Source organism: Sebastes umbrosus, chromosome 5, assembly GCF_015220745.1.
Source record: "Sebastes umbrosus isolate fSebUmb1 chromosome 5, fSebUmb1.pri, whole genome shotgun sequence".
Lineage (NCBI taxonomy): Eukaryota > Metazoa > Chordata > Actinopteri > Perciformes > Sebastidae > Sebastes > Sebastes umbrosus.
In genome coordinates this window covers 30690849-30714664 of record NC_051273.1, presented here as the reverse complement: position 1 = coordinate 30714664, position 23816 = coordinate 30690849, and the positions used below count along the sequence as shown (strand labels likewise).

At 40.6% G+C, this 23816-nt stretch overlaps 2 protein-coding genes across 11 annotated transcripts in view; both read right to left on the bottom strand.

Moving 5' to 3' along the window:
* Positions 1-11851: 11851 nt before the first annotated feature.
* LOC119488097 (zinc finger protein Gfi-1-like) lies at positions 11852-20254 on the bottom strand. The gene is made up of 6 exons (XM_037769392.1): positions 17276-20254; positions 16472-16657; positions 15168-15559; positions 14413-14550; positions 14127-14292; positions 11852-12877 (listed from the first exon to the last, which is right to left on the bottom strand). Exons 1-6 carry the CDS (start codon positions 17385-17387, stop codon positions 12699-12701), a joined length of 1173 nt encoding a protein of 390 aa, XP_037625320.1. The 5' UTR covers positions 17388-20254; the 3' UTR covers positions 11852-12698.
* Positions 20255-20384: 130 nt separating this feature from the next.
* evi5b (ecotropic viral integration site 5b) overlaps positions 20385-23816 on the bottom strand; it is a 40134-nt gene continuing 36702 nt past the window's right edge. For 9 of the 10 annotated variants that reach the window (XM_037769384.1, XM_037769383.1, XM_037769388.1 and 6 more), the window contains one exon: positions 20385-22190. In XM_037769384.1, coding sequence (XP_037625312.1) covers positions 21897-22190 — 294 coding nt within the window. In that variant the 3' untranslated portion in view covers positions 20385-21896. The remainder of the gene's footprint in view (positions 22191-23816) is intronic. The other variant, XM_037769386.1, reaches the window with a different exon arrangement.

Genomic DNA, 23816 nt, shown 5'->3' with positions numbered 1-23816 from the left:
GAAATGTACATTTACAGGAAGAAATTACAGAAAAAACACTAGATGATATTTCATTATTCAAGCCATCTGGGTGTTATGTTGTAAGTGTATATATATCCAAAAGCAGTAGTGGAAGAAGGAATCAGATTCAGTAGCAATACCACACTATGTAAATACTCCATTACAATAAAACGCCTGCATACAAAATCGTACTTAAAGAAACATGTTTCTACAGTAGCCCAGAACGCATGAACCAAACACTGGCTCTAGCGAGAGCCTTTTGCGTTTTTATGTTACCTGAAGGCCACCGTAGTTCTCCGACCCTCTTGTGAAACTGTGGTAAAATGAGAGTGAAAAAAAACGTGGTACCACCAGATGCCATCTGACTTCTGTTGCTATTTTATTCTTAATTTATATTCTGTGTTATAATGGTAAGGATGTCCTCTGAGCGAGGCGAACAGCATTTCCACGGTTTTCACTTTATGAAAATGGAAAGGGAGGAGTGAGCGGAGGGGTACTCAGTTGGTTGCAATCTGCAACCGCACCATTAGATGCCTCCAAATCCTACACACTGTCCCTTTAACAACACACTGTTGGATAATTTAATTTATGCCTTTGCATCATATGTTTAAGTGTAAAGTTGCAATAAATGGAAATACTTGTTAAACTGCAAGTACCTCAAGTACTGTTCTCTACTTACATGCAGTACTTGAGTGGACATATTTTCTACCACCGTCTACGCATTCATATCTCTCATTTTCCTGAAGATCCTTGCCTGATGTCGACAGATCTAATGTTTAATATTCTGAATTTTTCATGTTTTCGCAATTTGAAGGTTACCTTCTAGACACGACCCGTGAAGAGGACCCGCGCCGTATGAACTGTAGATATAAATTGCTCAATCTAAGGTAATGAAAACACAGCGATTCGTATTTTCAGGTGATTATACACTAAAGAAAACATACTTATTAATATTATATTCCATTTCTGCCAATAGATCCCCCTAAATGCTACACACTGTTCCTTTAAATGGGTTCTCCTGCCTCTTTGCTAGTTAAGTGGCTTCTGTGCTGCATATAGTTGTGACACTAATGAAGGCAGGATGACTGTTTTGTCTTCTTCTTGTGTAAATAACTCAACAACTGTGTTTTACATTGAATGGCTTCCATGTAAAAGAACTGTATCAGGGTTGTAGCAGTAATCTGAAGACAGACATCTCAGAACCTCAGCAGATTAAACTGAAACTATGTGCGTACCACCGGAGTAAGTGGAAAATCTGTGTGCTAGAGACGTGGAGGTCAATTTACATAAGGCATTTGTCTGCTTTTTCTTTTTCTTCTTCTCGCCGATGGTGCTAGTCTAGAGGTAGAATATATCTTTAGGGGGACAGAGATACCCCAGTGAACTGAGAGCTAATGGAGGTGGTGGTCTCACAAGGGAAAATCTTGACCTTGGCCCCTTTTTGTAAAAGCTTTGCCCCTGTAGCACACGATTGCAGGGAGGGGCTGCGTGGGTGCAGTCTCAGTGTGTGAGCGTGTTTAGTGAACGTTTCGTTTGTGCTCTGGCAAAAGGCTGTCGCTGTAATGTGCTCCAGTCTTTCAACATGGCGTAAAGTTACTTTATGTACCAGTGTACTATGAGGCGAAAGCTCCCGAGGTGAGACAAAGGCCCAGGCCGGCCGGGACGCCTCAGTGTTTCCTGAGCTGCAGCATCCGTCTGGTGTCGAGCACCGCTGGGAGAACTGCATCAACAAATCCATACCGCCCGGACCATGCAGACTTCACCACCGCCTGCTCAACCTTTTGTAAATCGGCATTTTGATGACAATTCCCTGTGTCGAGTTGTTCCCAATCAATACACACAGAGCGGACGCCTTAATAGACACAGATAACTGCTGCTTGCCTTGCTGTATCTCTGGGCTGCGGAGACTGACACCCTGTCTGACTCTGATCAATAAGTGGCGCGGTGCACAAGCTCAGCCCGGCCCACTCTGCTATCACACACGGGGGCTTGGTTTCCCCCGGCAACTGCCCAGCAACTCCCCAAGGTGGATGAATCGGAGATGTTACATGTGAACTGGCTGTCAAAACGATTTTGTCATCCCCCCTTCTCTCCGGTGTTTAAAGATGCTGACACACTGTGTTTGGGGTACCAATGTCTTGTTTGGAAGTGATGGAGGCTTTTAGCCTTTTTTTTTTTTTTTTTTAAACTCCCTTTATCCGTTTAAGTGTTCACTCAAGTGTTAAAATTTCTATTTCACCTGCCACAGATGTCTCCTGGCACACTCACAGCTTCCTTTCAGGTCACCTGATCTGGACCCTTCTTTGAATTTACACACTTTACAACTTTATATGGAATCTTCTCTTTCACTACTAGTTATGAAAGTCAGGTTTGTTTGTTTTTTAGATATTATGAATTTATATTATTTGTAATGATTTTTGATGCAACTACTCAAAAATACCTTTATATTTATTTTAGATGATTTTAAAGATAGTGTTGGTAATGTTGAGAAACTACTAAGAGTACACTAGATTTAAAAAAATAATCCAACCGAAAAATCCAGCCCAGTGTTGCCATCTCATTTCCAATGAAAGTAACTAACAGCACTAGCTCCAAAAGTCCCTAAATCATTACGACATAAACATATCATAATGAACGGAAACAATGAACACGGCTATTGTTAGTACTCACAGCTGTCAAGCTAGCAGCTTGTAGAAGACTCCGGCAGGCCAATCCTGTCTCCAACAAAATTGCGTTCCCATACAACTAAACTGTATAACCAAAATACATTTTGAGGGAAGCATATTTTTTCCCAGATTACGGTCGCAGTTTTTAAACCGTTTTAAACACATGATTAACGTTGAAAATTGAAACAAAAACAAAACAAAAACGCAACAAAACTACTCAGTTAGGTAAAAATCATTATGGTCTGGCCTAAAATTACTGTTTCAAACAGGACACGGACAGCGGTCTCCTGGGGCAAGGTCCGATGTTTGTTGGACCCATACACCTCCCCAACCTCCCACTCACCAGTAGTGGACTTTCTCGCTTGTTATACTCGTTATTATTCAATAACATCATTACGTAACGTAATTTATGAGACAGGGCTGGGTGGGCAGATAGGTGGGCCATTCAATCAATACTTTTGGGTCGAATGAAATGATACTTTACTACTTACTTTACTTTATTTAAGTCCTGCATCAGCCACAGATACCGGATTGTTTTTTTATTTTTCTTGTCATAACATTTGATTTATTGATTGCCGTCGGGATGTAATGAGAATTTCAACAAATATAACAAAAAAATGTTTTAGAAAATCTTTACCTACCCTACCTTTAAATGAATATTATCAGTGGGCAGACAGTTCTGAGTAAATGTAAAACACTGAGTAAAGAAGGCCAGATCAGATTCAGCTTGGGGTCATTAATGTTTCAGAGGATGCCAGAGGGAGAATGGGAGAGTCACTGCACTGCCGGGATCCATTTCCTTTGACTGTGGCTTTGTCATTTTGGATCAATCCCACCGAATGCGGGGCCTTTTGTAAAGTGGCTCTTCTCTAATGGAGTGATTGGCAACACACTGGCACGTGATGAAAAGATTTAGAGATATTGGGTTAATGTTATGCTTTAAAGATGATGCAGTGTCGCCTTTCATTTTGATAAATGAACATTTAATTTGTGGAAAAAATAGGAGGGAATTAACTAAAAAAATACTTTTCCTCCTGCAGGATATTTCAACAAAGACAACGTATTAATATAGTAATTATTTCCCCCCCTTTCTCTCTTCATCCTCCCGAGCCGTGGCCCAGTGTAGGCCTCTGGGGCTGTGGAAGTACTTACCATCCTACTCCTCTATGCTGCGATCCCCACAATGTCATTACTCTGCTTTGATCCTGCTGCAGTCTGACACATGACCACACAGACCCCTGAATGGGCATTAGCGCAGGCTTCAGCAAACCCAACATCTGTGCCTCCCAGCACTGCCACCGCTCAAATCATTCATTAAATCAGAACACAAAAAGTAACTTTACTTGAATGCCTCAGCATAAATATTTGATCGTGGCTGAGAATAAATCTTTGTCATTTTGTACTCCTTCCTCCGGCTGCGGGCTCCTCTTATAGATTCTTCCTCGCCTCGCTCTCTCTTTGCTATTCGGATACAGGCACACGCTTGGCTCGGTCATTTGTGAAACGGATCTTATGAATTTTTTAGAAAGATTCACAGCTGCAATCAGGCCCGGTTGAGGCTGTATCACAAAAACAACATGTTGTGCTGCCATGCTCACTCATAAATCATATGCTGTTTGCAGAGATAATATAGGCTGAAAGAGGTTTCATGTGTTTATTTGATACAGGTCCTCTGTTACTACTTCATTAACATTGTGGCTACACAACGGTGGGTTGTACTCTACATGGTTTGTTTATTTATGCATAGAGTCCCTATAAAAGAATTCTCTCATTCATTTAGAAGCTTTTTTGTGGAATCAAAGTAAATTTAATAAATTAAATAACGCTCCAAACTTGTGCTAAATTTTGGCGAGGAAAAACTAAACAAAACATTTTTTAAAGGGGTCCCTTGACCTCTGACCTCAAGATATGTGAATGAAAATGGGTTCTATGGGTACCCACGAGTCTCCCCTTTACAGACATGCCCACTTTATGATAATCACATGCAGTTTGGGGCAAGTCATAGTCAAGTCAGCACACTGACACACTGACAGCTGTTGTTGCCTGTTGGGCTGCAGTTTGCCATGTTATGATTTCAGCATATTTTTTATGCTAAATGCAGTACCTGTGAGGGTTTCTGGACTATATTTATCATTTTTTTGTTTTGTTAATTGATTTACAATAATAAATATATACATACATTTACATAAAGCAGCATATTTGCCCACTCCATTGTTGATAAGAGTATTAAATACTTGACAAATATCACTTTAAGGTACATTTTGAACAGATAAAAATGTGCAATTAATTTGCGATTAATCGCCATTAACTATGGACAAACATTTGATTAATTGTGATTAAATATTTGAATCGATTGACAGCCCTATTACTTCCATTTTTTCCCTTAATAAAAGAAGCTTCTCTGATGAAAGAATAAGTAAATGAAAGGGAATATCTGAGCAAAAAATGTTTGCCCACCTTGATATGTGACGTTTTATTTTAATACTCAGTGCTATGGACAAGTTTCCATCATTACCAAAAAAAGTATTGAGGTTCAATCTCTTCTCGTATTTTACTGCACAATTAACAACCCGGTCTTTTTCTCGCATTAACTGCATGCAAGGATTTGTGCATGGATCTTTACATAACACAAATCCAATTCCCGACGATGTAAAACCTTTTACAAGCGAAGAAGACTATCAACTACACACTAAAAGGCTACGGAGCTCTCTTTCTTGTCACTTGTGTGTCAGAAAATTTCCTTTTCTCGTGTTTTCTTTCCCCTGAAGAGGGAGAGAATCTTTTGTTATCAAGCCTTTTAGCCAGAGTGGACCCTTTTAATGTCACCTTCAGGATTCATACGTTATTAGACATGTCTTCAGATTAGACGACGAAACCAAGCCAACAAGGCGAGAGCGTGGTTTAGGAGCAGAAGCAGTAAAAGGATTGAACACAGGTTCTTTTTGTACAGCTACAGAATATAAGATGATATGTGTAAAACCACCCAGAGAGCCGGGGAGTGTGACACAGACACACGTTCTAACAGAGCAGCCCTTTTTTGTTCCTGAGTGACAGCTCACATCCAAATTGTCTAGTGATATGTAATGCTTAATGAACCGGAAAAACATGTCTTTAAATACCAGTCTCCCCCCCTCTTTTATGAAACCGGTGGTTCCCCATCCCATCTCCACACACACACCACCACCACCAGTCCCCCATGGACTCATGCTGTTCAGGGCCCCAGACCCTCCGAACAGAGCCCGGCTAATGGAAAGCTTTCAAGGCGGCTGGAGAAAAAATGTCGGCTCTCATTTGGCCTCCACCATTTTCTGATATCACTGATGTGTGTGTGAGTGTGTGTGTGTGGTCAAGCCTTTAGAATCACACACACGCACAAACACCTTGGGACACGCCATTATAAACAGGCCTGAAAACTGAAAACAACAACACTGTCCACCCCCACCCCCTCCACACACACACACACACACACACACACACACACACACACACACTCCCCCCTGCATTGGCCTGCATGAATGTGTCATATTATGTTGGCCTAAAAATATTATTAAAAATAAATATATCAGTAAATAAATAAATAGATACATAGATAAATGAATAAATAAATAAATAAATAGCAATATTGATATTATTATTATTACTGTAAAAGTAGCAATAGTAGTAATTATGATAAACTTAATTTATAGAGCACTTTTCTAGACAAAAGTTCTTTGCAACATAATTAAAGGCAAAACCGACAACCACAACAATGAAATACAAAATAAAAATCGAATATAAAAGACAAAACAAAAATGGACAGAAATGACTGGATGAAATGGGTAAAATAAGAGGAGGCCGAAATGACTAAAATCAGGGTAAACTGAAAAAATGTGATTTCAGAGGGCATTTAAAAGAGGTTTGTATAGTTCAATGGTGTAATTAGTTGCCTGGCCATGCAACGCTTTAAACGTTAGCAATCAATTTTTTTTTAAATCATCTCTAAATTGAACAGACAGCCGGTGTAAAGATGCTGGAGCAGGTGTAATATAATCCCGTCTCTTAGTTAAAAGCCTGAATTTTGTACAATCTGGCAGTACCTCATCAGACATATGTCGAGGGGTAATTATATCTGTCTTGTTCAGATTTAACTGAAAAAAATTGGTTGCCATCCAGTTTTTGATGTCAGTTACAGTTCTGTATATAATATAATGAGTGCTGCACACCAAGAAATCTCACCAGGTGGGCTTAAATACAGAGAAAATAAAATGGGAAGCTGGCAGCTAGCAGCTAATGGAGCTAATAGCGCTAGCAATTTCCCAATTACATCTATACAAAACGTATATTTGGGCCCAATGGTATCCCTTGACGGACACAGAAGTTGTAATCCCACCATTTGGCCACAACATGAAATTTGTTTCAAAGCTCGGTGCACTTCCTTGGGGCTACGGAGGAACAGGAGGGTAGGTCCTAGCTTCCGCAACAATGGCGTTATCAGCTGTAACTGCCGTATGAGAGCGGTGCAGAGTGGCGGCCGTGAGCTAGCCAGTCGGGCACGCTCACATTCACAAACATGCACTAAAAGGCACGCGCAGCCTGCCTGGCTATATGTCATTAAAGCACAGAGCAGCTTGGATTACAGCAAGAGCGACTTCATTCTCTGCTCAGGTAGACATTACTCCTCTATATCTTTACTTAACGAAATTATTTTTTAAACTTAAAATAAACTGCTTCCTGGCATAAAAATCTAAAACAATATGAAAGTCACCAGCAAACCCTGCAAAAGTCCGCATGGTGTGTGGAGGCGGTCCAGGGGAAGTGTGGCGTAGCCGCCGCCGGCTGCGGAAGCTTGTCAGCCCCGGAGAGGCCGTCTCTCCCCACACGTGTTCAGCCTGTCAGCTGCCTCGCTGGTGTCTCTTGTTATTATTTTCCTCTCATTCTGCTGCCTTTTCTTTGCGGAGTCATGAATAATTTGTGTCTACGCCTTGTTGCTCGATGACAGCTGTGCAGTTGGTTTGCAGTCTGTTTTTCAGATCAGGTGAATAATGAATAAGCCTCTGCAACAAAAGAGCTATGTCCTATATGTGCCCTGCCTCTCTTCATCTGTCCCAGCTTAGCTGGCGTGTCAAACACTGGGGAGGTGAGAGGGGAGGGGGGGGGGACAGGTGAGCAGGAAAGTCTCTCTGATGCAGAAAGTTGAAGTTTTATTTCATATCTGTTCATCTTCTGAGAACTTTTTGAACAACATTTCCTGTACCAGAGCACATTAATCAGTGCTTTTTCTCCGAAGCTTGCTGCTAGGAATCCCGTATCTCTCTCAGGTTATCTCTCTTTGTAACTCGTCAAACCTGTGTGGAATCTGTTGATCAGAGCGTGAGAGCAAATACCACACTATTATTACAATATACACAACAGGTCTACCCGCCCTCAGGGAAGCAATCACATTTGCTCCCTCTTCATGGTGTCTTCCCTTTCTGCTCTCTCATGAAAAGTACATTGTATGAATCTGACCAGTCGCCAGATGTTGCGCATTCTAGATGTTAAGCTGCGTGTTTTGGATCTTTTTACTATCTATGAGGTATTGCATGTTATGCTTTAATCACATTGTTATCTTTAGTGCTGTGCATCAGGCTGAGTATCACAGTTTGTAAATCAGGAGATGTGGTCTGGTTTCAAAAGTTGTGCTAACATCTCCCCTACAGCTGTTTATGTCTCATTTCAAGAGTCTTGTGTCTTTCCATGTTATTTGTAAAAACTCTTTCCTACAGTCTATCTGACAATAAAACCCATAATAGATTGAGTCAACATTGAGAATTCATCCATCTAGTTCAAACAGTAGAAGATGCATTTAAAAAAAAAAATCAAAATCAAGCAGCAAAGTGTGTCTCTGAAATCTCTCTTTTATAATTCATGTTTAATTTGACATTAATAATGAATCCTCCAAAAACCACAAAACCCCGACACTGAACTTTCTAATTGCGCAACTATGTCTGTCAAGAAAAATTAATCCAGTCATACCTCTGGGTGTATGCATGTGTGGTTGTGTGCACTTACGGACCAAGGTGGTGCAGGCCTAGAATTTGAGCCTTTAGACTGCAGTGCTCTGATTACTGGCCCACTCTTATCGATTGAGCCATCTTCTATTCATATTTGATATGCCTCGGGGCAGTGGGGTAATGCTTTAAAAAAAAATCCACCAGTGCCCCTTGGAGGAAATCTGGTCAGCCTAATGGCTCGTTTGAAGATGTTTTGCTTGGAGAGCTTCTGTCCGTGATTGTGCTTGAGGAGGAATCAGGGGGAATCATGCAGTAGGCCTACCTTCTGATTGGGTTTCTAAATAAAAATCTGCTCTCAGCTTAAAGTTAGGGTTGGTAATGTTGAGAAATTCGCAAGAGTACCTATTACAAAAGGATATCGAACCAAAAAAACCCAGCCCAGTGTTGCCATCTCTTTTCCAATGAAAGTAGCTAGCAGCACTAGCTCCAGAAGTCCCTAAATCTAGAGAGAAAGTCGCCAGGTCGGCAACACTGACAGTCCGTCTCTTCAGGCCTCCCTCCAAAACCACTCCCCCAAAACGATCATCATGAACGTACACAAAGAACATCGCTGTTGTTAGTTCTCACAGCTTTCCAGCTAGCAGCTTGTGGAAGACTGTGGTGACAAGCAATGAGTGCACAGGCAGAGTGCGCGCAGGTAGGTAGGTTAGAGTGCGACGGGTAGGTAGGTAGACAGGCAGGTAGACCGTCCAATCATTTCATTCGGGGCCGAATGAAATGATTGGACGAGCTTATTACAGTCCTGCGACAGTCCAGTCCGTTCTCATTCCGAACAGAAGGCATTCATCGCATACATCAGACCGGCACATACGAGTACGTCGCAAAAAGTCAAGGCCAAGTCCCCTTTTGGTGGAAAGAAAACCGAAGATCCCGTAGACTTCAATTGCAATCTGACGTGTGTTTAAATTGTAATTCTTATACATACGTTGTTTTATACACATGTCTAATAGTTATTTTGCAACCTTGCTTAAACCTGAGCGTTCGAGATACCTTAGCAAATCAACCTTGATCGCCGTCATGTCCCTTCAGTCTTCCCCCGTCCAACACAGGGGCCGGATATCGCTTATCCAGACATCTGTACATATTTGATTGAATCGCGTTACGTTAAGTGTTTTCTGTAAATAACCAAGGTGTTAATAACCAACTGTTTGATCTATATGCTGAGAGATTTACCTGGAGACGACAGTCTGATGCTGCTATAACGTTAATGTATGACTGTATTACTACAGCAGCCTCCCACTCAAGCTATAGTTAGCTAGCCATGCTAGTCACTGTCACCAGCATCATTTGGCCATTTACCACACTGACAGTGAATAGTCACGTATCGTATGCGCCTCAAATCTCAATGTGAAAGCCTCGGTTAACCCACTTAACCACAGCTTTTCGTGATTTTCTCTCCTGCATTCTCGGCGATGACACCATGCTGGTTTGGTCTATAGCTTGGAGCCACAAAGTCCCTCAATTATATATTTTTTTAGGACATGACAGGGGAACAAATCTGAGATCAGCGTTTTGGGATTTATTGTTGGTGCAACCAACTACACAGCAACTCTTGCGTGAGCTTAGCGGTATTTATTATTACCGGTTTGTTTGAAGTAGAAGTTTGGAGTTTCAACTTCTTCTGTTTACTCTGTTACCATCAATGAAGGACATAAGATTGTTTTCCCCAAAAGGGGGCGTGGTCATGAGGGCCTACTCTGGATGACCATATTGCCGGTCTGATGTATGTCTTACCTTTCACTTTCACTTTACCATATGTCAAGTCCCATTTTTTCCCCCTAAACCTAATTAAGTGGTTTTGTTGCCTAATCTTAAGCAATTGTTTTTGTTTAATTCACAACATTAAGTTAAACACTTCCCCGTGACGTCAGAGGGTGGTGGTCAGACTGGTGGCTGGAGGCTGCCTCAGAGTACAACTTGTTTCCAACAGGAGAATGTTTACCTGCAGAGCCAACATCAGTCATTGTGCCCTTCTCAGAAAGCAGCATCTGTGATGATCTGGTGATTTTATCTGTGACGCTTTAGTGATTTCCTTTATAAAACTGCACATTTCCTGTGAAGTGAGCCACTCTCTTGTAAACAGAGCTTTTAACATGTCATTTTAATATTGGTGATGCGAGGTAGTTAAAGTTTAATTTCACTTTAAGAGAATAAATGACGTGGCTATGGTTCACAGCTCCATTAAGTCTCCCTTTAAATGATATTCCCTGTTCTCCTTTCCTCTGTTCATCTCAAGGCTTTAAAATATTCAGTATTTTCGCAGGCCTGGATGTTGTACGATTTTTGAGGGGAAGTGAGGCATAAAAAAAAAATCCTTGTGAGTCAGTGATTTCAATCAATGTTGAAGGAAGACGACTAACTGATTGTTCCTCTTTTTGACTCAGAGTTAGAGAAGATGAGATAGTGAAAGGATCAAATGATGTGTATAAACTCACCTAACCGGTAGTTTTATGATGGAAACATGAACATGAGGGAGGTTAGATGAAAATAGTGGTATCTGGAGGTGAAATGCTTTCCCGAAAATGTGATAAATTTGGTTTCATATTTATGGTTTATACCATCTGATGATGACTGAATGGAAGTCATTCTTATCCAGCTTTCTTTAATTTGTTTAACTTTATTGCCAGTGTCTTAATATGATTTATTATTGCCCAATTTCAAACTGATGTCCCTGTAATCCACCCAGATGCCTCAGATTAAATCAATTTATTGCTCATCAATTATAACAGAATTCAAATAAACTATTTCAAACTCCATCCAGCAGCAGTGGATCACAGCTGCTGCTGCTGCTGCTGCATGTGGTGCCTTCCTCTGCCAGCTTCCTGCCAAAACTTGTTTTTTTTCTTCTTATTTTTAAATAACAGCCATGAGGGTAAAACGCATCTGGTTAACGGTTAAATCTGCTCAGACTGTTTGGTGTTCAAACACACAGCTACAGAGTCAAAACAAACAGGAGCCAGGATATAGCCTCTGGGCAAATCCCAATCACAGCAGCAACACGGTTAAATGTCCTGCTGTTTGTCAGCATATACTGGAGCTTTAATTCACCTCAACACTCGCAAAGTTAAAGATTAAAATAAAGCAGATAAATAGGCTATAGCGCATTATATATCCTGGGGACTTTTGCTATAATTTTGGGGGGTGAAACCTGACTTAAATGACCGGTTTTAAATAATTGTATTCAATCTGGAGATTTACCCATATCTCTCATTTGGAGAAAAGGTTTCATTTTTAGATTTTATAGCTTTTTAAATTAAAAAAAAACAAAACAAAGAAACAGAAAATAAAGTCTGGAAAAAAATATTTTTATTCGTAAACGACAATAAAAGTTCATTCTGACCATAAAATGTGCAAAATGGAAACCTTGGAGATGACAGCTTCGTGAGTATAAGGCAGCAACCCTCCTGTTTATTAAATCACACAGTCTGTTTTGCCAGCATGTCTCCACAATGACAACACACAAAGCCTCGGCTCTTTGGAGGAGCGCAGATTTCCATCTCTGTTATCGTCGATCCGGTTCTTTAAGTGGGAGTACAAATATTTTGGGTTCAATGCCCCACTAATACTGAAGCTGATTCATACAAAAACATGATACATTTATTCGATCATGCTTCATCATATCTGCATTTCTCTCACAGTTCATAGCTTATCTCTGGTTTTCTGGACCTTTATTATAACAATCTGCAGTGGGATGGAAAAATAATGGAACAATTAGTGTTGATGATGTGCGTCAGAAGAAGTCGTTTTGTTCAAGTCTTATACGTTTTCTTTATTAAAATAAATAAATAATCTGAGATAATTATATATATATTTCCAATGCACTTTCACATGAAAACAGCTAGAATTGGAATCAAAGTGAATCTTGATCCAAGAAATGTCCTCAAGCTGCAGCGATTGGGAAAAACAAAAATGTCTTTTGTCAGATGTCCTCACTCGTTTTCAAGAAGAATGATTTAAAGTCAGATTATATTGTTGGATATAATGTGTTGCAGCGATCGCATCATTTCAGTCCGTGCTGCGTCTCTTTGTGTCTCCTCAGATCCACTTTCCTCTGGAAACCTTTGCCGCAGAGGTCGCAGCCAAAAGGTTTGTAGCCTGTGTGTTTCCTGCTGTGTGTGATGAGGTTGGAGCTCTGGCTGAACGCTTTCCCACACACCTGGCATTTGTGTGGCTTCTCACCTAAAAAAAAACACATTTAGGAAACTTATTAGTTGGAGTTATTTTATTTAACCTATAACTATATTGTGAAAATGAAGACAATTTCGGACTTTTACGCACAAATTAAGGATGTCTAGTGTTCCTTAAAGAATGTGTGCGTAACTTGTGCGTAAAAGTCTGACATCTCCATGATGTCCACACTGTAAACAATTGCTGTTAATTTGCAGCAGGATTTCAACAGAATTAACCTGTTATTGCTAAAAACAGTGCTTTACTGTTTATACAAAAGAAAACCTGTTAAATTTCGCTCATAGGCCGTTTTTTAACTGAACTATAATGCATTCTTAAAAAACATCACTTTACTGCTGATCAACTGTCTAAAGTATCATCAGTAACAGTTTCATGCAGTATTTTTTTAATTCTGGGACCTGATCTGCACATGTGAGGCTTGTACATTGTACATGATTGTAAAATCAGTGAATTAGCTTTATTGTTCTTCACTCACTTATTGTTATGGTTTGCATTCTGTGCTTGTAGCCAGCTATAGACAGACATTTTTGGGAAAAGTGTCAACAAGTCTATTATAGCCTTTTTCCTAACAAGTGCCTTTAATTGTATTTAGTGTGACTATTCCTATGTCTGTAACCTGCTAAGTCTATTCATCTAGGCAAAAAATAATGTTATTAAAATGTATGTAAAAAAATACAACCTAAATAGTGCATTAAAACAAATCAGTAAGATAATGTAAAAGAAAGCTGAAAAACAGCTATAGAATGTATCTTTAAACAGTAAATTAACTGTAAAATACTGTGTAATTAATAAAAAAAAAAACAGTTCAAACTGTATTTTTTCATTAACAGTACAAAGCTGTAAATTTCAGCGACAGTATAATAATGTTAATTTTACAGTAACATAAAGGCAATCCTGCTGCCAGTTCTTTACTGTTATTTTACTGGGAAATTCGTAACAGTGTATTCTTTTGTTATTATACTGTTTGACTTGCACCAACAAAACCAAAGCAAATTCCTAGTGTATACCTCTTACACCTGGCAATAAACACGATTCTGATTATGAAAATGAAAATGAAGAAAATTTCGGACTTTTACGCACAAATTACGCACAGGTTCATTAAGGATGTCTCCTTAAAGAATATGTGCGTAACTTGTGCGTAAAAGTCTGACATTTCCTTGATGTCCACGATATCATTTGGTTTAATAGCAACACTTTAACTTGTGTGTTGCATTCCAATCTGATTTTCTCTTAATTTTACCTGTGTGGATGAAAGTGTGCTTCTTCATGTCGGATTTCTGGTGGAACCTCTTCCCGCAGTACTGGCACGGGTACGGCCGCGTGTCGGAGTGGATGAGCAGGTGAGTCGACAGCGTGGACGACCTCTTGAAACTTTTACCGCATATTTTGCAGTCGAAACTTCTTTCCTGAAACAGAAGCGAGGTTGATTTTAAGTAAGCAACACTCATCACTCATCCTGACAACAACGTGCAGACCAGAGGAAGGTGCGAGCTGCAGGATGCGGTTTTTAAAGTGTGTGAAGTCACCTGAGAGTGCACGGCTTTGTGTTGCTCGAGGCTCACTGCGTGTCCGAAGGTTTTGCCGCAGATGTCACAACCAAACGGTCTGGTGCCGCTGTGCGATCTGCGGACGTGGACCTCCAAACCGTGTGGAGTGGAAAACACCTGGTGGAAGAGAAAGAAAGAAATAAGTCATGTGAGTGTTTGAAAATAAGAATTAAGTTGAGCTGAACATAGAAATAATTTGTGTTTAATATTGTTAAAGCCTTTTAAGGAGGTCAAAGATCAAACAGTGTCTTAAAGTCACATGAACCACTGGGATCATTTGACTTGCAACATTTTTTTTATTATTATTATTGTAAGGCAGGCTTCTCGCTGCCTTACAATAAACTCACTTGTTACTTAATGAAACTACTGTAGGGCTGTGGGTAAAGCAAGAGCTCCGTCTGTGCAACAGGATCTACTTTAATGCCTCAACTCAACTGTGGGACAATTGAACACCCATAACCAAAAAAGGTGGCACATCACTTCACACTTCATATCACTCCACCAATCTTAATCATCACTCACCTTACAAGCAAGTAAGGTGCGCCATATTATATAGATCCAGATCAAACTTAAGGAGCAAAATACCATATGTATACTGTATAAAATAAATCTTTACAAAAATAAATCTAATCTCACATTATTATTATTATTATTTGAGATGACCTCCAACCTGCATCCATTTATTCATCCCCCACAAAGCAGATGATGATGTGCATCCATCTCTCAGTCCTCACCTTGCTGCACTTGATGCACTTGAAAGCCCCGTTGAGGATGAGACTGGAGCACTGGAGCAGGTTTGACTGGGTCTGGGCCTTCACATTGTGGGCTTTCCCGTGCAGGCCTCCGTCAGGAAACAGCATCGCAGCAGCAGCAGCAGCAGCGTGCCTCCGGTAGTCTCCGTACGTCTCCTCCGCGTAAAGGGCCGGATGGGTGCTCCGGTTGTCCCCGTAGAAGGACAAAGCCGCCGGGCCCCTGTCCCCTGGCTCCAAGCCGGGATGGAGGCTCTGCTGCACCGGGGGCCTCAGCCCAGGACCCGGGTAGCTGCTGCTCCAGGCGTACGGCCGGAAGGGGATGGAGAAGGGCTGAGTCTCATCCACCAGAGGAGACAGGGATTTCTCTGAATCAACTGGAGAGGGGAACAGATGAAATGTTAATGAAAGCAGGTTAGAAGAGGGGCGTTTCCAGGACCTCCACAGAACCCCACAGGACCAGGAGTCATGCAATGTTCTCTAGGAGAAGTCACACATGATGACCGCCAGTGGAAACCAGTAATATCAGATGTAAAATGGAGAGGATGCATTATGATAAAGTTATTTCAACACACTTTTAATATTTTGGGTATCAATGCCCCACTAACACTGAAGCTGATTCATACAAAAACATGATACATTTATTCGATTACGCTTCATCATATTTGCATTTCTCTCACAGTTCACAGCTTATCTCTGGGTTTCTGGACCTTTATTATAACAATCTGCAGTGGGGTAATGGAATAATGGAACAATTAGTGTTGATGATGTGCGTCAGAAGAAGTCGTTTTGTTCAAGTCTTATACGTTTTCTTTATTAAAATAAATAAATATCTGAGATAATTATATATATTTCCAATGCACTTTCACATGAAAACAGCTAGAATTGGATCAAAGTGAATCTTGATCCAAGAAATGTCCTCAAGCTGCAGCGATTGGAAAAAACAATGTCTTTGTCAGCTATAATAAAGTTATTTCAACACACTTTTATAGGCCTATATACATTTATAAATAAAAACAAGGTAAACTTCATGTGATAAAAGTAGCTAAAAAGTAGCCTAATTACAATGGGCCAGCAGTTTTACATAAAATCATACATAAAACATGTTGATAGCACAAAACATGTAGCCTATAAAGTCTTTATTCTGCCCTAAATGCCCCTAAATATGTTTTTGTAAGGGAATTTATCCATATGTGATTATCTTAATTCACCAAACAAGTATTAATTAAAGTATTGTGGTTTCCAGAATGTGCTGAAAAATGAGACTAACTGTGTGTGTGTGTGTTTACCCGGTGATGCAGATGGAGACGGAGGCCTCCAGTAGTCCTCATAGTCCGGAGAGCGACCGCACAGACTGTCGGAGCAGCTCAGAGGAGACTTCGGGGAGAAATCAGCGGCGTCGGCCCGCTGGGGGTCCGGAGAGAGGCCGTACCGGTCCACCGACACGTCGGTGTCATCCTGGAGCTTATCTGCTTCTGGGAGGACACACGGAGGACAGTCAGCATCTCAACCAAACGGAAGTAAGGAAATTCTAATGTTTTTAAATTCAGTGCACAACTTTAATCTCATTCAATGTTATAGATTATTATTGGAGATTTTAAAAAACATAATAAATCATAATGAAGGTCACTGTGTGGCACTATAGGAGAATTGGTAAAAGATACCAGGATTATTAAGTGTGCAAAATTACAAAATAGTAAAAACCAATATTACCTAATTAATTAGCAATATTCTGTAATGTAATATGAAAAAACACAATATAATGTTTAAATGTACTCAAGGAAGTGATTTTTCGTTAACGTGAAATCTCAGTACGATGTACCAGAAATATATAAACATCAGAAATCCCACTTTAATTTACGTTTCAGCATTTTTTAGAAAAAAAAGAACTGCCACCCCTTTAAACTGTAAAATCAGTGATGCTTGTACTCAATATGCATTTAACCATATTAATTCTCCTGTAACATAATCAGAATTATTGCCATGAAAAATGTAGTTTTAAAAAAAAAAAAAAATGAAATGAGATTAAAAATGTAAAAACCGTGAAGACACATTTTACGCAGTAAAGAAAAATGAATAATTAGTGCACACACCTGAGCATATGTGCGCCAGTATGGTGTCCAGCCTGCTGTAGTCATCCTCCAGGCTCCTGGGCTGGTGGTAGCTGTGCGCCTTCTTACTCTTCACCATGAAGGAGCGAGGCATCTCTGACCTGAGAGCAGACAAACCAGTGACAAGTAATCCAGCTGCTGTGGAGAGGAGAGGACGTCGCTCTGAACCCTGCACACAGGTCTACTCTGGTTGTGGAGCTGCTGGTCCAAGTGCTTTAAGAGACTCCAACCTGAGGACGGAGCATGCGCACACCGTCCCGTGCCGTCCCGTCTGCCAGGTGTCGCGCGGACAGGTGTCACTGCAGAGACGCCTCCAGCCCGATGCGCTGCAAAAAATATATCCGCCTGTTGTGTTTTTAGTCAGCGCGTATAGTACGGTCATCACAGCTATTAGGAAAATAGTCTGCCGCGGGGGCGACGTCTTTTCACTTCAATGTAAATCATCTCATAGACGTCACTACTAGACAACACATGACGGAGCGGTTTTGACTTTTGTTTCAGGAAACACCCCGTGTGGAATTAATCAGTTGATTTTATTAGACAATAAGTGACTTTTTAATGGTGACTTTTTTGCAGCGTTGGGTGCTGAAGATCAGCCTGCAGCTCGCGTCTCCTGGAGGAGCTCGTTGCAATCAGGAGAAGTGATAGAGGCCTTATCAGCTTCTTACTCAATCTAACAGGAGGGAGAGGAAGCGAGGAGGCACCCCAGGGTGTCTGTAGCAGGAGGAAATAAAAGAGGGGGAACTCTGAACCGACAGTGTCCTCTTATGCTTAATATAGATCATAATCACTTAGAATATTATTAGAGCTTGGGTTATAGGTTTGTCAGAAGTGTGTTTGGTGGATTTTTTTTAATTTTTTTTTTTTTTAAACTTAGCATATATGATAACAAAATAACAGTAGTCACAATTGTGATGAATACAAGTGAATACAATTAAATTAAAAAAAAGGAGAAAGTAAAAAAAATAATAATAGAAAAGGAAGAAAGAACATATATATCCATATATATATATATATACATATACATACACATATAAATAAGTAAAAATAAGTGGATTTTTTTTCTTGAAGCACAATGTAATAAGAGAATAGTAGCACATGCACTAATTGTTCATAATTCAGTATAAATCCTCACATTAAATGCTCATTAATTGTTTAAATCTCGGGGCTAGCACACATGAACAAGTTTTAGTGGAGCTTCGTCCAGGTCTGGTGGTCCCGTTGGGCCGTATATATATAGGCTGTTATTATGTGACAGACAGTCTCCGTCCTCACGCCTGCGGTGACAGTTTCACATTACCCTGGGCATTATGCTCCAAAGGAAGAAAAGCCCCAAAACAGACAATTTGCTTTCTGTTTGGAGCGCAACGTTAAGCGTCATTACGCACCGAACAATAGGACGGAGTCGTGCGTCCTCCTGGAGCCTTTCATGCTGATGGCAGGTGCAATAAGGGAATCCCAAAACTGTTACAGTGAAGCAGCATAAGGGGAACTTTGATTATCACATGAACCATCAAATGAATGAAGTCATTAATATTTGATGTTACGGATCAGCATTGTCTTATTTTTGCGTTTAAGTTAATTTTTTCTTTTAAGATTGAACAGTTTGGGGTGTCACAATTTAGATTTTTTTGTTTTTCGATCACAGAGCTGCATTTGACTCACTGTATGAATTCAACATCTTCTAAACCCACATGTACTTATCAATACATCAAGTCAAATCTTCCATAACTAAAGATTTTCTTCCACTAAAACACAACATTGGAGACCCAGATTGGTAACATCTGGAGGACATGATGTTATATAGGCTCTAACAGGCTCTAACAGCTACAGGTCGCTCTGTTGTTCACTATCAGAAGGACTTTTGGGCTAAAGGCAGAGCAGCCTATCAGTGAATGAAGGGCAGGAAATCAAAGCGCCACATGTCCCGGCTCGATTAGACTCCGTTGTGTGTGTTGGTGAAGATATGAAGCCTGAACCGATTAAAGTATCAGCTCGCTGCTGCCTGGAGCCGATAGGCCGACAGACAGAGAGAACGGTCTATAGCTACCAACTGGGACATCCTGCCATGACTATGTGAAATACAATAATACCATAATAATAATTATTAAATAAACGTCATTTAAAAAATAAATAACAATAAAAGGCTGCTAATAATAATAATGATATTTGTAAATTTAATTTTATTATATGTTGCTCTGCAGAAGCCAGAGTTTGTCTGAGAGGAGAATAGATTTTTGTGGTTTGTTTTAACGCCGCATAGATTACATTTTCCTTCTGCATAATGTAGTCATATCCTTTCCATTGAAATTCAACCTCAAAGACGCCTCTACATGTACCAAAAATACCAAATGATTAATGCCCTCCACACTGCACCACAACCTGATTTTAATGCCTTACAATTTGGACAAATATAAGGTTAGTAAAAAAAAAAAAAAAAAAAATACATAAATAAAGCTGTAATATTAACACCTATACTGAGCCATTTAATCTTAAATTCAGGTAATGTTGTAAATCAAAAATGATGACCTAAAAAAAATATTTATGTGGCAACAGAATCAGGGAAACATCTGTTTGGCAGCAGGTACAAAAATGAGTTGAACTGAAGTTGTTCTCTTGCAGTGTTGAGGTTTTACAACCAGCCTTTTGATAAACGGTCACCGCACCATGAAATGCATATTCAAAATCTCAAGCATCATCAATCACTGCAATATAAAATATATATATAATTACACTGAGCTCACAGTACTTTGACCATCACAACTAGACTGTACCTGTATGTCTAATAAATAAACACATCATAAGCAGCATTTGGCCATAAAAGACTACAAACCTGGTGAATGTTTCAGGGTGCCCGGAGAGAAATGCTCTTTTAAAATGTGGTTTTCTGCATGAAATGATTGGTAGTTGAGGCTGAGCTCTGAAAACCGCGAGAAATCACTTCCTGAAAGCACTCAATCTAAGCAAGAATCTTCACAGAGGAAGGCAGCGCTGAGACACAACATCCCCCCCATGTGCTCACAGTCATCTCAACACACGTCAGTCTGCCTGAGGAGGTTGGAGGTTAAAAGAAGAGACACCAGTCAAGGGGTTTATCAAACGTTTTTTATTGTGAACTCATCACACACACACACACACAACAATCTCATTTAGTCTCCAGAGTGTGCTGACTGCTTTCCATAGTGTTGTGTGTCCTTACTGCACTGCAGACTCCAAAAAGTGCCATAACGTGTTCTTCTCCCATCAAACAACACTTGTTCATCAAAGGGACTTTATCATCGCCGACCTCAAAAGTCTGAATCTTTGTCGGTTTCCTGGACACGACAGCTGCGTTCACTTCCACTGAACACGGGAGTTAGTGTTCAATACAGACATTCAGAGAAATTCTTACACATCCAGGTCATGAAATGGAGTGGAACTGGCCTGTGGATGAGCACAATACAGAATATAGTGCTTACTTTGGTAACACTTGACAACTCCCGATTCCTCCGCAGATTGGGTTAGAAAGTGTACTGCGTTGTGTGTTATCTCCCAGTTTAAGTTTCCTATAGGACCGTCATCCATTTCCGTGCAAATTTTGTGATACACAAAACTTCTGATACTCATGTTTGACTTGTCAGGAAAGTTGGGATGCTCTCAGAGAAGTCAGTACAACAGCAACAGTAGTTAAAAAATAAATCTGTCCCCTTTTCTGCGCTGAGAACTGCTCTGAAAACCGCGAGCTCAAGTCTTCTAATGAGTCAAGATCAGCTGTTTGTTTTTTCTCTTAACAGGATGTTACTCGTGTTACCATATTAAACTCACGTCCCTTTTTTTCTGAATTTTACAATATATTCTAAACATCAGATATGCAATAGATACATATTTTCAAGTTCAAAAGGAATTGAGAAAAAAAACAACATAATAACACATTTACATATCTACAAGTATGCAGATGACACTGTCATTGACCTCGTGGTACACCAGCCCTGGTGAAAGGCATGCGGCATGTGCTAAGGCCAAAAAAGGTCGACATTACGTCGAGCCAGCGCTGGCTGACGCGAGCGGGCTTTGATACCGGCCGCTGACCGAGCTCATCAAGACAATAGATATATATATACACACACACACAGCACTTGTACTTTTCTGCCTCTGCATGATGGACACTTAGTAGTAACGGCATCAATACGTGTTTGATGTTCTTTTATAAAATGCTTTAAAAATATAAAAACACATTGGATGAAGTGTGTAATATAGATATATTTATAGCATAAAAGGTTTTATTGCACAGTCTCTTTGTCTGTGTTGTACCTACAGGAGGGGACCCCTCCCCTCCCCGTTGAGGCCCGGTAGAGTTTGATACGCTCCACATTGTTTCATACACTGCTTCTGTCCGTGGTGCTCAGACAGACAGGAGTTTGCTGCCCTCTGGAAGAAAACTACAAAAGGGGAGGTAAACAAAACAAACTAAATCCGTAAGTGTGATTCTCGTGATATGAAATGATGATGCATTTCCTTTCTGAAATTCAGAACTCCAGATCCAGTCTTCTCCTCTGAAATGGCTGCTTGAAACGCCTCCTCTTCCCTCAGCGAGAGCCGACGGCCTCATTCCCAACTCGGCTCGTCACACGACGGTGGACTTCTGGCTCTGAGGTACGGTGAGTCGCAGGGCCTCGTCGTCATCGTCGTCGTCGTCGTCGTCGTCATCCTCCTCCTCGCTGTCGGTGTCCCCGAGGTTGGGGCGCAGTCTGATACGGCCCCCGCTCCTCAGCTGGCTGTCCTGGAGGCTGGGGCCCTTCACTCCATCTTCATCTGAAGACTGGTAAGACCCGTCGTTCCCCGCGTAGTGATTGACGATGTGGATCCCATCAAAAGTGGGCTGATTGGCCAAGCCCCTCTGTCCTTTTAAACAGCAAATCTATGAGAGGAAGCACGATGAGTGTTAGCAGCAACACAAAAACAGTTTAATCCTGCATTCAAAGATGAGCCAGACACATACATGTAACCTCTGAGGGACGAAACAATGACTGACAGATATGACATGTACAAACTGATTAACACAATAGAGTCAAATCTTTGGCAGTCAGTGATATTCAAACAGAATTACTGGAACAAATAAAAAGGAGATACAAATCTAACATGCAGGCAGCAGTTCAACCAAAATGGAACATATAATTTTGATATGACTTTTGTCCCAATACTACATACCAATACAGGCTTTTTCTCATACTCCGTCCATAGCTATACCTACGAAAAGTAATGCACTGGATTTTGTATAAATTCCTCAAATTAATTCGTATGTAATCCAGCTCAGGGTGGATGGGTGGGTCAAAATACACCGGACTTTCGCCCAGGAGACTACTACTGGTATCCCGTGTGAAACCAGAAGTCAACGTTGATTTATTTGTCAGGTAACTTCCGTACTTAAGTTACGGCACTTCCAGAGTTATTTTAGCCCAAACCACGATATTTTCTTAAACCTTACTAACTAGTTTTGTTGCCTAAACCTCACCAAACTGTTTTCCTGTGAAGACAGAAGTTTATTTTTAAAAAACTGGAGCGGAAATTGACACGTATTGCTGGACATTCGTAGGAAAATGCATGAAAAATGAGGAATAACTTTTCGTAAGATACGAATCGTTGTGTGAGAATACGTTGACCAATAATATACAATAGGTGCTGCATACTTTGCATAGCATACCGTTTCTGCAGCTAGTATACGAGAAATCAATATCTTTCATCATTCTGCACTAACAGTAAATGAAACAAGAAGTGCACCAAGTGTCTTTTTTTTTTGTAAAGATTCAGTACTTTATATTTTAAGTTTTCATCCAGCCATGAGTAGGTCTGCCATTTCCTTTGTACATTACATGGTGGGACAATAGTGTCCATCAACTGCACACTGACATCTTTGGAGAGTCATTTTTCCAGTGTATACGCGCTCAGAAACATACTTAGAATCAGTATGTAGTATGGATTTGGGACAAAGCTGTTGTAGAGTTGTTTCATGGATGAGGGGGATAGCTCCATTTGGGACTGTGTGGGAGACAGTCCTGACAGCTTCAGAGAAGTGGCTGCTGGCTGCTGTTTAGCAGAGGTGGAAGTTAACCCTACGTATATTTGTCAAACCAACCAGTTAGTCCTCATCCTGTAAGTCTTTTCTCTTTTGATGAGGCACATGTCTGTTGAACTGCAGGTGTGTTCGGTGTTTTTCCCCCTCCATCAGCTACAAAGGGGAGCAATGAGACTATTCTGGCTGCACTCACAAAAACAAACTTCGACAAACATTACAATGATGAGATTTAGTGTTTTCTAACAGTACGTTTGGGTTTCACAAGTGAAAAGGATGAGGACTAAGGGTTGTCTCCCCAACCTCCAGTTTAGAGCAGCGCACCATCACTTCTCTAAACCCTTCTATGGAAGCATCCAGGACCGCCTCCCACACTGTGAATTAAAGTGGGGCTAGGGTGGGAGGGCTAAACGATGGTCAGGGTTCAAACCACTGGAATTAACATACCACATTTGTACCTACTCACCTGCGTCT

Bases quoted from the DNA above. Each gene is read 5' to 3' on its own strand.
- LOC119488097 (XM_037769392.1), bottom strand. From the start codon at position 17,387: ATGCCTCGCTCCTTCATGGTGAAGAGTAAGAAGGCGCACAGCTACCAC. The intron at 15,560-16,471 runs GTAAACACACAC...TCCCCTCTCCAG, and splicing joins GTCTCCATCTGCATCACCGG to TTGATTCAGAGAAATCCCTG. The intron at 14,293-14,412 runs GTGACTTCACAC...CTTCTGTTTCAG, and splicing joins ACAAAGCCGTGCACTCTCAG to GAAAGAAGTTTCGACTGCAA.